The sequence below is a fragment of the Notamacropus eugenii genome, chromosome 3, assembly GCF_028372415.1.
Source record: "Notamacropus eugenii isolate mMacEug1 chromosome 3, mMacEug1.pri_v2, whole genome shotgun sequence".
NCBI classification, from domain to species: domain Eukaryota; kingdom Metazoa; phylum Chordata; class Mammalia; order Diprotodontia; family Macropodidae; genus Notamacropus; species Notamacropus eugenii.
The window spans coordinates 468,598,396-468,615,259 of NC_092874.1; the positions used below are offsets into that span (position 1 = coordinate 468,598,396).

At 40.4% G+C, this 16,864-nt stretch overlaps 1 protein-coding gene across 1 annotated transcript in view; it reads left to right on the top strand.

The window, feature by feature from the left end:
- The window catches only part of DPY19L1 (dpy-19 like C-mannosyltransferase 1), a 123,161-nt gene that overhangs the window by 79,530 nt on the left and 26,767 nt on the right, over positions 1-16,864 (top strand). Inside the window, exons 10-16 of the mRNA XM_072598860.1 lie at positions 2,219-2,296; positions 3,301-3,387; positions 6,442-6,501; positions 7,105-7,185; positions 12,303-12,404; positions 14,747-14,818; positions 15,509-15,558. Of these exons, the coding sequence (XP_072454961.1) occupies positions 2,219-2,296; positions 3,301-3,387; positions 6,442-6,501; positions 7,105-7,185; positions 12,303-12,404; positions 14,747-14,818; positions 15,509-15,558 (530 nt within the window). The remainder of the gene's footprint in view (positions 1-2,218; positions 2,297-3,300; positions 3,388-6,441; positions 6,502-7,104; positions 7,186-12,302; positions 12,405-14,746; positions 14,819-15,508; positions 15,559-16,864) is intronic.

Genomic DNA, 16,864 nt, shown 5'->3' on the forward strand with positions numbered 1-16,864 from the left:
AAGCTTTCTGTAGCCCTGAACATTGCTGACGCTCTCCTCCTTGAGACTTTTGTGACATTGCTCTCTCCTGGCTCTCCTTCTACCTGCCTTTGCTGGTTCTTCATCCCCAGCACGGATTCCTCCCAGGCACTGTTCTGGTTCTCTTCTCTTTTCCATTTTTACTAGGGCTGCTTAACCTTTTTTGTACTTCTTTGGTAGTCTGATGGGGCCAGGGACCCCTTCTTGGAATAAGGCTTTTAAATGCACAAATACATAGGATTACAAAAGAAACCAAAGATTACTGAAAAGAAGGATTAAATGTTTTTCCTATCCACATTCCTAGACTCACTGGGGTCTGTGGACTCCAGATTAAGAAGTACTGCTGTTTAACTTGCTGATCTCATCAGGCACCCTGGATTTAATTATCTTCTCTATGTAAGTGATTGCCAGACCTTTATATCTATTCCCCATCTCTCCTGAGCTCCAATTGCAGACCACCAACTACCTTTTTGGACATCTTGAACTAGATGTCTCACAGGCATCTCAAATTCAGCCTACTTCAAACTGAATGCATTATCTTTCCCCTCCAACTCTCCCTTCTTGCAAACATTCTTATTATTGGGGTCATCAGCATTCTCATAGGCCCCAAGATTCACAACCTTGCTATATCATGCTTCTCTCTCATCCCACATGTACATTCAGTTGCCAGATCTTGTAATTTCTGTCTTTAATACATGGCTCCTTCTCTCCCCTCACATCTACACTACCCCTCTCAGTCTGTGATAATAGACTTTTCAGTAGCTGGCTGTTGATACATAAATATTTAGTGCCTGCTATGTGCCTGCTGTGCTAAGAGCTGGGAATACAGATATGAAAAAGAAAGAAAGTCCTTTCCCCGTTCAGGGAGCTTACAGTCAAATGAGGGAAGACAGCAGACAGAAGACAACTGAAAAAATGGGACTGGCACAGTAGAGAATTCAACAAGATCCACGTGAGGGCGGCCGACGGAAAAGGAGACGTCTTCGTTGGTCTCTCCCCTCTCCAAACTAACTTTCATTCAGCTGTCAAAGGGTTTTCCCTAAAGCCTGGGTACAGTTACATCAGCCTTCAAGTCCTTTGTTAGGTGCCACTGGCCTTCCGTGACTCTGGGAGAGGGAGGGAGGCTGATGCCTTGGTGCAGCTTTGCCTCCTTTCAGTCTTGCTCACTCTGTGATGTCATTGGTCCTCCTCAGAAACCGAAGGGCCACCTTCAGCAGAGCCCCTTAAAGGGGGCTAGCCCCATCCTGCCTTTCTGTTCCCCTTCCTTGCCCTGTTCTTGCCTCCTTTCTGTAACACCCTCCCTCCTCACCTCCCCCTCGTTGTTGCCCTGGCTTCCCTCAAGACTCAGCTTTTTCCCATCTTCTGCAGGAGGCCTTTCCCAGGCCCTCTATTCCCTCTAATGGGAATCTTGTCTGCTCCTGCCTGGTTTGATCCCTATACGATGTGAGCTCCTTGAGGGCAGGGCTGCATATGGATACTTTGTATACACGCACACACACCCTCGTACCTTAGATAGATGTTCTGGTTTGAGGTTGTGTTTGCTTTTCTCTCCTACATTTCGCATGGTGCTTGGTATGTAGTGAAGACTGAACAGATTGTTGTTCCTCAGCTTGTTGGCAGTCTTACTGGCCAGGTACTGGGGTAACAAAGATGAAAAGTGACCTAGCCCCGCCCCATTTACTAAGTGGGATGCCACGCATGCACAGGAAGATCTGCAGGATGGAGTGTGATTGGGGAGAAGGATGAAGCAGGAGAAGGTGTCGGGTGAGGGTCTGAGGGAGATGGAGAGGGGCACCTCACTGAGCCTCTCTGCCTGTCAGAGACCAGAGGCATTGCCAGTGTGACAGGAGGTCCCGGGTTTAACACGGCTTGTGCCACAAAATTGTCCGTATTAAGTGTAAGTATCTTCCAGCAATGTAATGCTAAATTTCCCTCCATCTTGCTTTGCTTTGGAAACATTTAACAATCACTACATGAGGTGGGGTCATTCAACATGAACATTTTCTTTTCCTTTTTTCCATTTTTTAAACATCTAAATACAAAACAGTTTTATAAATGCTAACATGCTGAGAAATATTTCAGAATATTACATTTTCCATTTTAAATCAGTGGTAACCTCTTTTGTGGAAAAAATATACTTTAAAAATCATGTACACGATTTCGCTTTTAACCATTTAAATGTGTTTCTTTTCTGTTTCAGATAGCGTCATTATTTGCTGTCTATGTTGTGGGTTACATTGACTTATGTAAATTAAAGAAGATCATTTACATTCACATGGTAATGCTTACTTTCTTTTAAAAAATAAAATGATCCTAGTGCTAAAGCACACTCTCAAGATCTGGGTTTAATGGTCTTCTTGAATATTTTAGCAAGCCGTGGATAAGATTATTATTTACAGCATTATTGTGTAATGTAGAAAATTTTTTTCAAAGCAGTGTTGTGATGGGTGGCTGCTCTTTTGCATGGGCCAACCAAAGGAACTTACTACATTGGGTACATTACAGAAATCTGATTTATTCAATTGCTGCATGCATTCTCAGTTGATGGAGTAGGAATTAAGGAGAAGAGGGAAATGGAAAACTATTGCCTGTAAATTTTGAAAAACATAAATGTGGTTGAGTATTATCTCCCACTTATCTCTGCTCTCCTTTTTTGGTTCTCACAATCTCAATCTTGCTCATCTCATGTAACTGGGATCCGTTTTCTGTAAGATCTAAGAGCTCTGTTAAATGTGTTACTGTTCTCTTAACCAGCTCTCCCGTTAGCTACTGCTTTTCCCATCGAATCTTAGCTAAGGTTAAATTCATACCAAGTATAAGCTAAAATCATAAATGAGGCTAGATCTGAATTGATAGTTCTCGGATGCAATAGATTCTGAAACACAGGCAAAAAGAAAATGAGCATCTGTAATTGAATCCTTTAGTGCTCTTTTTTTTCCATCTTCTGCATTCTTTTTGTGGAGTTCCCTGGAAGGAGCTAGTTCGTTACTTATTTTCCCTTTTATGTACTGGGTACTTTGGCTATTGTTAAGATTTGTTAGACTGAACTATACTATAATTTAAAATTAGCATAAAGTTGAATTAGTAAATAGTGTTTACATATCTATGTAGGGACACATACACACATGGCATTTGATCTTAAACTTTATTATTTCTGACCAAAAAATGTGTTGATATCAATGCACATTTATCTGTTGCTCATAAATTTAGCTAATGAAAAATTCTTTTGAGATTATTACCTCATTTTACGTATATTAATTCTGTTTCCTTCCATTTTTCCAGATCTCTCTTGCACTTTGTTTTATTTTGATGTTTGGAAACTCAATGTTACTAACTTCTTATTATGCCTCTTCTTTGGTTATTATCTGGGTGAGTATTTCTTAGGCACACGCTGTTTTTTGTTTCTTTGGGTTTTTTGTCTTACCTAGCAGTGCAGTTACTGAGTTTAATCACTAACTTGAGGTCATTTAATTCTTTCGTCCTTATTAACAAAGCAAGGAATTCCTTGGCCAAGAGTTTCCCATGCCTTATTTTTGTTATGCCCAGACTTGTCACTTCATCAGTGTTTAATGATTTGGCAGATATAGATGGGCATTTTCACTGTAGCTTAAGATCTTTTTTTTTAACTTTTAAATAATATTTTATTTTTCCTCAATTACGTGTAAAAACAATTTTTAACATTATTGTTTTTTTTAAGTTTTGAGTTCCAAATTCCATCCTTTTCTTCCCACCCTATTTCCTGGGATGGTACGTAATCTGATATGGGTTATACACATACAGCCAAGTAAAACATTTTCATGTCAGTCACTTTGTACAAGAAAACTCCAATAAAGAAGAAAGAAAGGGAAGAATAGTGTTGTCTGGCTTGTTCAGACAACGTCAGTTCTTTCTGTGAAGAAGATAGCTTTTCTCATCTTGCACCCTTCAGAGTTGTCTTGGATCATTGTACTGCTGAGAACAGCTAAGTCATTCACAGCTCTTCATCACACAGTGTTGTTGTTACCGTCACAGCATTTTCCTGGTTCTGTTCACTTTGCCTTTTATCAGTTCACGTAAGTCTTGGCAGGTTTTTTGAAATTATCCTGTTTGTCAGATTTTTATAGCACAATAACATTTCTTCCCAGCTTGTTCAGCCATTCCCCAGTTGATGGGAGTCTCCTTGATTTCCAGTTCTTAGCCACTCCAAAAAGAGCCGCTAGAAATATTTTTGTACAAATAGGTCCTTTTCCCTTTTCTCTTTGGGGTACAGACCTAACAGTGGTATTGTTGAATCAGAGAGTATATGTGGTTCTATAGCTCTTTCAGCCTAGTTTCAAATTGCTCTACAGAGCAGGTGAATCGGTGTAAAGCAGCTCCTTATGGAGATGCGTGAGATCCTGAGAGCTCTCTTGCCCATGGTGACATAGCAGCTGTGTCCGATGCAGGACTTGAACCTAGACCTTTCTTTCTATTCTCAGGCCTTTCCTCTCTCCCCTGTGCAGTGTTCCCTCTAATACTTTGCACTGAAGATATGTTCAACTTTTAGATGCCCTTTTTTGGCCCATTTTGTACAAATATGCTCTCTCTGGGTACCCCCTGAAGGTTCTAGAACGTATTGAATCTTCAAGTTTCCTCCAGAGATAAAGAAAAAACCCAACCAACTAAAGTAGAGGCCAAGTCATCTTCTCTTCATCTCAGTCTTAAGACAGTCCTGTAAGATGACCCTCTCTTTTCCTTCATTGGGTCACCCTGCCTCATTCTGGGGCTTAACAGCTCCCACTCTCAATTCTATTCCCCATGTATCGATATTCCTTGTGCTTTTATATAAATTAGCTTCTCAAAGACAAGTCCTGTTATTACCTGTATAATTGTAAAAAATACTGATTATACTATGTTAATAATGAACTGTATTCTTGCCTTTATGTGCTAGCTAATTACTTTTATTTATGAAGGATAGATTCCAGCATAACTGTGTAATTCTCACCAGAGTGGAAAAGAGAAGAAAGTTGTGCTTATATTAGGGATAAAAGTCACTTATCTTCAGGTGGTTGAATTTTTGCATCTTGGCTATGTAATGTCAATACCCTTCCCATCCTGGGCTACCCTTCTGTTTCAGGATGCAGAGAATAGGAAAAGGTGTGAACTCTTTAGGAGGGGGAAGTAGTCCTGCTGCCCACATGGGCAAGTTCATGCCAATTAAAGGGTTTCCTAGCAGCTTATAAGTGAGCGGATGTGTATGCACATATTTATGTATATTTTACACATTAGCATGTGTTATATGCAAATAGTAATAAAATAACAGCTTCAAAATATAGCATGTTGTTTACATATGTTTATCTATAAACACATGGATTTATATTTATGTGGTGCTCAGAGTTTGAAACCAGAATTTTACTGAAATAGAAGGTTCTCCTATGAGGTTTTCATTTGGGTGTCAGATTTTTGGTATTTGAGCTCATCATATTTTTGCCAAGTTTGAAGTAAATTAAAGGATCCAGAACCTTTTAGCAAGTTTATTTAGGTCTCACTGGTAGTTTTCTTCCTCTCTGAAGACCAAATACTTGCTCATTTAAGTCCTATGCCTTGATCACAGCTGCCCCAACTCTGAAAATATTGAATGCTTCCTTGTTCCTGTTTATCATAGATTTTGCTTGCTTGTCACCTCCTCCATTAGACTGTAAGCTCCTTGTGGTCAGGAACTCTATTTTGCCTCTTTTTTTTTGTCCCCAGGACTTAGTGCAGTGCCTGGCACATAGTAGGCATTTAACAACATTGATTGGTTGATTTTTAAAAAGTAAAATTTGTGGAAATCAGCACTGCCCATTTGCTGATAGATGCCCTAGACATGTTAGTACTTGGAGATGATTGGAGTGGCCATGTAAATGTGACTACAGTTCCTAAATGTACTCCACAGCTCTTCCCTGGTTCCAACTTCAGGTTTAGATTGTAGATTGTAGAATTGTAGAATATTAAGACTTAGAAAAATCTTCAGAGTAAACATTTACTTGGTGTTTTAAAGAAATCTCTAGCCTAGCCAGAGTTAGACCTTGGATTATTTTAGTTTGTTTAATATTACATGATGAATGTGAAATTCATTCTGGGTTCTGGACAAAGTGTGGTCAACTTCATTTCTAGACACTTGTGATTAAATCCTTCTGCGTATAGGAGTTTGTTACTTTATAGGGCGTGGTGAGCCTAGTTTTTAGAGCGAAAAATGATTGACTTGGTGATTGCCTGCTTTGGAGAGCTTCCAAGGGGGAGAAATGAACCCCCTCTCTCACCCTTTTGTGAGGGGCAGGAAGCTAGGAGGGATGGTGGGCACTTGACTAACTTTTACATGCTTAAGGGCCCAGAGTTTTTTCTATTTTTTTAAAATGTTCAAGTACTTCCCAATTCTAACTGGTTCCTTGGCTGTTTCTCGTGTGTTTTGTCTGTCTTTGGTAGGGCATTCTGGCCATGAGACCACATTTCCTGAAAGCGAATGTGTCTGAACTCAGCTTATGGGTAAGGAGCTGTCTGGTCTGAGGAGGGCCTTTGTGTGCTTTTATCATGTTCATTGTTGACATCACCCACAGTGCCTTATTTTCCCCTTTCAAGTAAACTTCAAGAAGATACACTATTGCTTATCATTCAGTGCCGAGGCGCAGCAGCAGCCTCTGGGTGACTCTTCATCTGTAATGCTTCTGCACCTCAAATATGGGAAGCAAACTGGGACCGTTATGTTAGTCTGACTAGGAAAAAAGAGTGATTTTGTTTATTTTACTCTTGTGTCCCGTGTCCCTTGTGACAAGCCAGACGGGCAAACGTTTGATAATGAAATGATAGAGGTGTGTGTGCGTGCGTGTGTGTGCGTGTTTAGCAAGGATAATTCAAATTACTGTATAGGCCTTTTATAAAATATACTAGTTTGAAATGTTAATTGTCAATAGCATTGTTTGAGTTTAACTCTTACATATTAATTTTGGCATTCTGCTCCTTATGTTTATTGTGTTCTTAGCTATCAGTAATGTCCATTCTGTAAGTAAACGATGCATTTTTCGTTTAAGGCTTGCATAGCAGTTTGGTGTCATTTTAAGAAGTCTAGTTTTTTTCATATTTACATTTCAGGTTATTCAAGGATGTACTTGGTTACTTGGGACAGTCTTATTGAAGTACTTGACCTCTAAAATCTTAGGCATTGCTGACGATGTAAGTATGTTTTAGCTTATACATGTGAAGACTTGATAAATTATTATTCCATTGAATCATCCTCAATTTGAGACTATGACTTTGAGATTAAAAAAACCCACTAAATTAAACTAGATTACAGAATCCAATCTATTTGTCAGTTTAGCTAATTAAAGATTTTTATGAAGCATGCATGTTTATAAATATCTCCAGAAGGTTTCTAAAATTATTTTCTTTTATTGTCACATTTTGCTTAATTTCCCTATATTACAAGTGTGTTGAAACTTTTATTTATACGGACATAGGGCTTAATGAAGCCCCACAAAACATATTTTAGAGCCCATTCATCCATTTTCATAATATCAACGAATTTAGAGCTACGAGAGACTTTAGTGATATAATTCAAACCTCCCGTTTTACAGATAAGAAAACTGAGGCTCAAGTTAAATGCCTCGACAGAGCCAGTGTTTGGACCCACACTCTCACACCCTCTTGATTATAAATTGAGGCTTCTTCCAGCATACTTTGCTTCCTTGTGACAGAAGACAGCATCAGAGTCCTTAGTGGACCTACTGTCTCCTTTTATTGTTCTTGGTCACTGGCTCGTTTTGGTATTGGTGTCTATCTAAGGCTCTGAGGTTATGAGGATTTCAGGATAGTCTTAAATGATTTATCCAAATTGAGCTTTTGCAGAAGATATGTTTCTCTAATTAGAAGGAAACTAAATAGGAGGAAATTTAGGCTTTTAGGAATCTTCTAGAACTGTTTTCCTACTATTTCTTATACCTAGGAGAAAGAAAATCAAGGGGCTTTCAGAAATTAAAAATAAAATATAAAATTACTAACAATACTTGCAATTGATTTGGGGTAGGAGGGATGACATAATTTTACCAGAATCAAAAGAGTGATTTTGTGCATATGACTACATGACTTCTAATTTGTGGCTACTTCTTAACATCTCATCATGTACAAAGTAAAAGGCAAGAGATGGTAAACTGCTGGAATCTGTGTGTGTGTGTGTGTGTGTGTGTGAGAGAGAGAGAGAGAGAGAGAGAGAGAGAGAGAGAGAGAGAGAGAGAGAGAAAGAGAACTCCTTAAAGCAATAAATCAATCAGAGTTATTGAACTAAGAGAAAATGGCCCATGTAGGGCTCCATCTAAAATTTTCCAACATAGCACCATGATGTGCTAAGTGTCCTAGAAAGCAAATGAGGAAGAATGTGGTTATAATATTCGTAGTGTCAGAATGTCACCACACTGATTATTGACTTTCATTGGTAAACAGTTTGCTTTGCTGGAGGGGAGATGAGACTGGTAAAACTTCTATAACTTTTCAACCTTTCATTGGGAAAATTTCTTCTCTATCCTCTCATATCCTTACAAGAAATAAAGACTTCTTTGTTGGGGGAAATAGGAAGTAGAGTGCTGTGTATCCCTGCTATCTCTTTTATCCTTCTTGTAGATAAAACTTAAATTGCTCTTATCATTCTGGTGTTCTTGCAGTTATTCCACTTGGGAACTAACACCTTGCCTCAATGGAATTAACTCTATGAGGATCACCTATGTGAAACTGATGATCTCCTTGTGTTCATTTCCTTTGTGATGTGTTTGAATATTGCTACTAGTTTATAGGTTTTAATAGAACATTCACTTAAATGGTAAAGTAGTAAATTGTTATGATATAGAACTGAGTTTGTTGTGAAACAGGGCAGCAGAATAGAAGCTCCTTACGTTCAGGACTCCTTTATTTTTGTCTTTTTAAGTTCAAGGCTGAGTACAGTGCCCAATTCATAGCTAGTGTTTAATGCAGTATAGAGTTGAATTGTTAAAAGCATGTAATAAGTATCTGCTGAACTGAAAAATTAAGTACTTTCTATACTGAAGATACTGCTAGGCCTTGAGTACACAAAGATGAGGGGGACAATCCCAGTCAGTCTCTTCTACCTCTGTGGATGACATATGTACAAATAACTACAGTGTAGCTTGGAATAAAATTCAGTGCACGGGTAGGACCAAATAGAGGTGAGATTCTAGGCAGAGGGGGTGGAAGTAGGTGTAGAGATCATCACATGGGGGCAGGGGATTCGAAGAAGAGCCTCTTGAAGGCGAATATAGAACCTCGAGCACAGAATGAGTGAAAGGAAGGAGTACGAAGTTCAGCTGTAATAGTTATAGGTGGGAGCCATTTTTGGAAGACTGTGAATACAGGCCAATGAGCTCATACTTTTTGTTGAAGTCATTGGGAAAGGGATCAAAAGTTTTTGAGCAGGAGAGTAATATATATAGTCCAGGGATTTAGGAAAATGACTGGATGCTGTTCTGATGTTCTAATTCAGTTGGAATGAAGGCCTGAGCAAGTTTGCTAGCCAGTGGGAATTGAAACCTGGTGGGAGGATGATGCCTCTGGCCTTGAGATTCCAAAGATATTTCAGAGCTATGATCTGTAGTGGGTTAGAGGAAGAGGAATGAGTCATTGATGACTCCTGAGATTTTGATCCTGAGTGAGTGGTGGTACCATCAACGGAAATAGGGAAATTAGGAGGAGGGGTAAATTTAGGAAGATAAAATGTGTCTGATTTCATACATTTTGGGTCTGAGGTATCATCTGGACATAAACGATAATGGAAATGTGGAACTGAAGTTCAGGGAAGGGAGTCGAGTCTAGAAATAGAGATTTCAGAGTCATCCTTCTAGAGATATGGATGAAAATAATGAAGGGGGGTGACCCAGATGGAAGCAGTGGAGTTTGTGTGCCCTTGGGGATAAAAAGAGGCAAGTCGTAAGGGAGACTAAGGAGGGGGGGTCATATGAACAGAGAGAAAAAACTGGGGAAAATAAGGAGGCCAGGGAGGGAGCAGGGAGAGCATATCATGATGGCCATAATCAGCAGCACCAAAATGTACAGGAAGGTCCAGGAGGGTGAGGACTGAGGACAGTGGTGGATTTCGTAAGGTCTTGGATGACTGGTGAAAGAGTCTCCGTAGAATGGTGAAGAAAGGAGATTTCGGGGAGCTGAGAAGAATGACTTTGAGTGTCAGAGCTGAGAGGAGGGAAGACGGTTGGAGAGAATACCCAGAGGTTTTGTCCTGTGGAGGAGGAAAGAAGGAGCTTATCTGATGGCCCTGGGCTGTCTCTGAAGGCAAGGCCTTCTGCGGGGCCAGAAGGAGGGTTCACTCTAGCTGCAAATTATAGTTGGAATGTGATGAATCAATGCCCTTGGGAATAATAAATAATCTATTCTAAGGCTTTGGTGGGAAAGAAATTGAAAACTTCTGGGGCACCTGAACTTTTCTCAATTCCTCCAAACTGATAACTCTTTAAATACAGCTAGCATTTATGCTGGCATTATACTAATCCTAGTTTGTTCTGGCTGCTAATAGATTGGGTAGGACTTTCTTTTGCTTCTCTCTTGTGCTTATTCTGTGTTAATAGTCATTTTCGTTATCTGTGGGTGTCATTCTCCCCTTCCCCCCACCCCTATTATGTAAATACTAAATAAATAAATAAGCCCCCCCCCCCCCCCCCCCCCGTGTAAATTTCAGTCAGCCAGTAAACAAGAATTTAAGTGTCTGCTGTTTGCCAGACCCTGGCTTGGGAAGACCTAGATCCAAGTAAAAGGCCCTGCCCTGAGGGAGCTCCCATTCTGTAGGGGAAGACAAACAACTTCTGGGACCTCGTCTTGTCTGGACTTCTTATCTCCCACAGGACCCAGGCTAGTGCTGTGTACGTGATAGATTCTTTACAAATATTTGTTAAATTGAACTTCATTAGAAGCTGCTAGAAAACTGAGCCTTATCTTCCTCTCCTCCTTAGCTCTGGTACAGTGCCTTGAACACAGTAGTCTTAATAAATGTTTGTTGGATCAATTGAAATGAACTGACTGATTTCCAGATCGGTTTCACTGTCCTTTTGTAGGAACATTTAGCCTTAAATCACTTACCTTTAGGGCATAATCGATCTCTTTATTCACAAGTTGGTATGGTTTTGTCGAGGGTGCTGGCACACCAGGGCCCAATTTCCCCATCTTCCAAATCTTCTACCAGTAAAGGGGTGTTGACCTGAAAACTTTGTTAAGAAAAGGCAACAGGCTAAATGCATACATTTTATAATTTAATTAATTAATTAATCAATTCCCTATTAAAGACAACGGTAACATAATGCATTATGGAGCCAGAAATGTTCTGGCTACCCAGTGCAGAAATCTTCTGGCTTATATACATTTTGCTGTGAGAAAGGAACTCTCCTAGTTGAACAGATCATAAATTCAGTAAGACAGGACAATTAACAAAGCAATATCGGTCAGGCCTTGGGATTTCAGGCTGGGTAAGCATATGTCTCAGTGATAAGGAAAGACATCCCACCACTAGTAAGTGGGAGGCTTCCTGCCCTAAACAGATAACTGAGATAGGAAAGGGTAAACAATGTTCAATAGAAATTACAACCTAAGATGTCTATTTTTCTTTACCATTAATATGCCATAACATAGTATATGTCTATAAATAATAAGATACAAAGGAAAGTCCCATTATTCATAACATAGTATGTGTCTATAGATGATAAGATACAAAGGAAAGTCTCATTATTCAAGATATAGTGTCTTAGGTTAAAGGTCCCCTTACGGAGTGTAGAGTCGGCCTTGGCTGGCTTTTGCTGACAAAGGAAGAGGCAGTCTCTGAGTTTACTTCAGAGAGAACAAAGAGATTATTCCAAAATTTTATATTAAACATTATCAGGGGAGACCTCACATTTTAAGCAGAATTTGTATGTTAGTTTAAGGAGCTGATGTGGCTAAAATACCTGCCATAAGGGCCTCCCGTAAAGCCAAATCTTCATAGTCATTTAAACCAAAGTATGAATAAGAGATTTCAGAGATCTAGTTTTTGTTCTGTTGTGAGCATGCTTGTGAATTGAGGAGCTGAGACCTTGGAATTTAGGCCACATTTAAATAGGGTGAAGGGGAGAGACCTGGAGCTGAGTACCGAACTGGGGGGGCCAGGGTTGAGGAGATGACCTGCTGCCTTGACCCAACCTTAACCCCTGCAGAGCCCCTTGAGGCAGCCTACCCATTGTCTCCAGATGTTGGCAGTAAAGTTTGAAAGAATCCCTCACTGAATTGCCTTCTGCTTTATTTTTTGTTAGGCTCACATAAGCAACCTGTTGACATCCAAATTCTTCAGTTACAAGGATTTTGACACTTTAATGTACACCTGTGCTGCAGAGTTTGATTTCATGGAAAAGGAGGTGAGAATGCGCTCGTAGCCTCCTTTCTGGGTGCCTGTGATGCTGGTTAGCCATTCTGCATCGGGGTGAGGTCATTCTGCAGAGGGCTGTAAGGTCAACTCCTTTGTCTGACCAGCAGAAAAAGAAGATGTAAGGCTGGTGGTGTGTGGACAAAGACATAAATGTGGGCACCGTGGAGCAGACTTTGCTCAGGCCAAGCGTCCATCCCTTCACTGTTCAGCTCTCTGCTTGCTTCCTGAGCGCTCCTTTGGCTTTAAAGCAGTTACCATTTAGGTATGTAGATGCTCAGGAGCACGCAGTGTGCAATCTGGGGGAATGGAAGTCCCGAGGCTGTTGTCAGCCTCTGGGTCAAGGGGCACAAGTCAATTTATGATTCTCCATTAGTAAAATGATGGAGGAGATGTTGGACTAAGATTATTTACAGTCTCAATCTTGTTTTTTGTGCCTGTGTTTCTTCATTCATTTGGAAGATAGTACTGACCCTACCCCCAGTTAGCTAGAGAGATAACAGAATGCATAAAGAATTTTCAAATGGCAGCTGTAAATACAGGAAGCGTTCATTGGAAAACAGGATTTAAAATCTTGTGTCTGTAAATTTTTCTCTGATTTATTGTGAGGTGCTTAAAAAAATTAGTATATGTTATTGATCCTGGGCAAATCACTTACCCTCTCTGTGCCTCAATTTCCTCATCTTTAAATGAGAGGGTTGGACACAGTGGCCCCTAATGTTGATTCTCTGAAGCATCTTTGCTTGGTGTTAATAAATATCAGATCATTTATTAAGGCTTGCACCAAGGAGTAAAGGTGCTTTGAAGCCTAGAAATGGTTATTGAAATTCTCTATTGTCTTAGTGATGAAAGAACAAGGTGAGAGAAATCTTATCAGATATTTGTAGTAGAATCCTTAAGTAATGAAAGAAACCCAATTACAGAACTTAACTGTGATTGTAGCTACAAAAAACACTCCTAAAGGACTATTTTATCCTTTAAATGCTGAAGTAACCATTTGTTTTCTCCTTCCCAGACCTTCTTCTCTCCTCTTGAAGTGAAAGCTCTGCTTAGGTGGTGTCTAGTTTTGTCTCTAGGATGCAGACTCTGTAAAGATTTGCTAATGTCAGGAAGACTTGAATTCAAATCCTCCCTCTGTAGCTGTGAGATCCTAGACAAGCCAATTAACTTCTTCCAGCCTCTGTTTCCTCATCTGTAAAATGAGGATAACACAGTAACAGAATCATTATACAGATCAAATGAGATCATATAGGTGAAGCGCTTTGGAAACCTTAAAATGTCATATTTGTGCTATTAGTACTATTAATTTTCTGTAAAGCATCTAACAGACTGTATACTTGTTATTGAATCATGACCAATTTCATTTGAAATGATTGGAAGATCAAAAATGGTATGGGCTTTCCATAGAAGACAGGATTTACTTTGACACTGGTTTCTTGCTCTCTTGACAAATATTCTTTTATAGGACATTGCAGTTTGGTTAAAGTGATTCTAACTTCAGATATCAGTGATTGATTATTCTGTTGAAATAGATTTTAGGGTGATGTTGGAGAAATAAATGGAGGTCACTGGAAATTTCAAAGCGCGGGCTTTCTCAAGACTTTTGTAGTAGAACGCTATTTAAGCAAAACTTCGGCCAAACAGGATGATAATAGAATAGATCAATATTTATTTTTGTTCCACATTTCAGTTTCTTCAGTGTGCAGACTCACACTCCATGCTCGGCTTCCCGAGTGCCGGGGCTTTTTGGTAGATGACTTAGTTCATTCAACTTCACATTCCCAAATAAAGGAGTTCAAAATGGCTTTTCCCTGTGACATGGTAGTTTCTCCATTGATCAGTATTTCTCATGGGTCCCTTTGTGTTTCCCCCCGAACCTGACCACTCACAGCCTGACGTGTGTTGTCCTGTCCCTGGTAACACTGCAAGAGCATTTCACACAAATAAAGGTTGAGGGCTAGATATTAAAGGTAGTGCAACCTTTAACATTGTAAGTATAAACTTTTTAGAAATTATGTGATACGAAGAAAAATATTTTCCATTCTATGTGTGATGAAGTCAGAAAGAAGAAAAGCAAACATAAAATTCGATAGTAATCTGTCAGACCACAGACATTCACCATTTAAGCCTAACAAGTACTTGGGCTTAACCCCATATTGAGGAAGACTTTACTACAGGAATTCTTAGACAACTTTCTGATGGAAGTCAATGGAAAAACAGGATTTAGGGGTCTGTAAATTTCCATACTGGAACTTCTTTTTAACTTTTCACATTTTGATCATTGTTTTTGAAGCAAAATAACCCACCAACTGAAAATGTCTTTTTGACTTTCAGACTCCGCTGAGGTACACGAGGACATTGCTACTTCCGGTTGTTCTGGTGGTATTTGCAGCAATTGTTAGAAGGGTAAGTTTGGACATGGTGAATTGATGTAACGCACCTACCAAGTTCTGTGTCTCTAGATCTGTACGTGTTGGTTTTGCCTGTTTTCTGCGTGTCTTGTATCTTGGCTTTCACATGTGCCCCAAAGCCCAGAAGGAGATAGTTGAATCTGGTTTGTTTTTCTGTTTTTCCTCCTCTCCCCCCAGCTTGATCAGGTGACATAGATTTAAGTCATCTGAGACTGGTGGGAAAGGTGGAGGAGGCTTAAAAGACAGAGACGCCACAGAATTGGTGCTTCATGGCATGTGGGTAGGAGGGTAGAAGAGGGCGTGTTAAAGCCTTAGGGGAGTAGAGCTGCCATTGCTATAGACTGGACAAGGAGGAAGAGAAAGCAGTTGGTTGGGGAAACTGGTGAGATTGCTTCTGATCATGGAGTTTCAGATAAATTCATCATCTGCTGTTATTTTAAGGAGATCTTTCCTAGTTCTTGTACTGAGGGAAGATGTACTTAAATCCTAGGAATGTCAGCCCAGAGCTGGTCAGCCAGGATTTTGGTAATTTCAGGGGAAGACACTTCTTCAGTGAAGAGTTTCTCTTCAGTGTTCTGACTTGGCCCTCATCTTTATACTATTTAGTTTTCTCATTATATAAAAGCTGGAAAAAAGGGTTTTTTCTGTAGTTATTCATCTGACGTTTTACAAATTCTGTTCACAGACTATTAGCGACATTGTGTGTGTGTTGTCCAAGCAGCGTACACATATAAGGTAAATATATCATTCCTTTTAAAATGCTCATTTCTGTATCAGTCTCTGCTGCACAGCATTTTGTTAGTCAGGTGGTGTGCCACCCATTTTCACTTCTAAGTTAAACTTCTCCTTCCCTTTCTCTGCTCATATCTTCCCCTTTTACCTAGCATCTTATCATTTTCCTTCCCACCCTTTTGTCCTGTAACTATGATTTTATCGAGTTACGGAATTCCTGTTGGGAAACTTCCCTCTCTCCATGTACATCAGCACCTGCTCTGCCACTTAGAATCTTTGAGAGCTCTCTGGGAAACTGAGGGTCTCAGTGATTTGCCCAGGCTCACCCAGACAGTATATGGCAGAGATGGGACTTGAACCCAGGTCTTCCTGATTCTGAGACCACACCTAGAAACCTCTGCTATGAGACACATGACACAGAAACTGCATCCTCATACTGCTGCTGCTGGAACCTCCCTTCTGTCCCTTGTCTTGTTAAAAACATCACAGTTATGGATTTCTGAATTCTTCTTACCTGGCATTTGGATGGAGAGCCTGGGTATGCATGATGGTACAGGACAGTGGTATGGGGCTGCGCTCTGGAGCGCCCCCAGCAAGGTGACCTTGGTGGTGTCTGTACAAGAAGCAGATTTCTGATCCTCTGTGCTCACCTCGAGGGACTTTTGGGAAGCTGTGTGCATGAAACAAAAATGTGCAATGTGGTGACTTTAGCACCCACCCCAGTGCTTTGTGCACACTCTGCGTCCATCACTGCTCGGCGCTCTCCAAGGCTTTTGTTTGTCTTCACCATCTCCCCTCTGTCTATGGCCTTCTGCATGCATTAGTTCAGCTTCTCCTTGTGCCAGGCACCGTGCTGGGCTCAAGGTTACAAGGACACCAATGAGGTAGCCCCTCTCCGAAGGGAGCTTACCTGGCGTGTAGCTATGATACCTCTCAAGTACCAGGGCCATCTAAGGGTTGATATTTTACACATGGATCGGTGTGAAAGGAGTGTGAGATTTGGAGTCAAGGAACCTGTTTCAACCCCTCACTCCTCCTGCCTTGCCACTTAATATCCATGTAGTTTTGGTTGTTTAACCCATCTGGGCTTCAGCTTCCCTATTTGTAAAAGAATGGGGTTGGACTAAATGAGTTGTCAGGTCCCCTTCCCTTCCAGCTCCTGCCCTATGACCCTGTGGTCTCAGTCATTCATTTTGAGAACAGATTGGTTTTTACGCAGCACTTGCTGTGGTTATGCCTTTGTCTCTGCCCAGAACATTGGGAAACTGAGGGGCAGGTATAAAGGACCAAGGATCCAGATGCAGGCTGT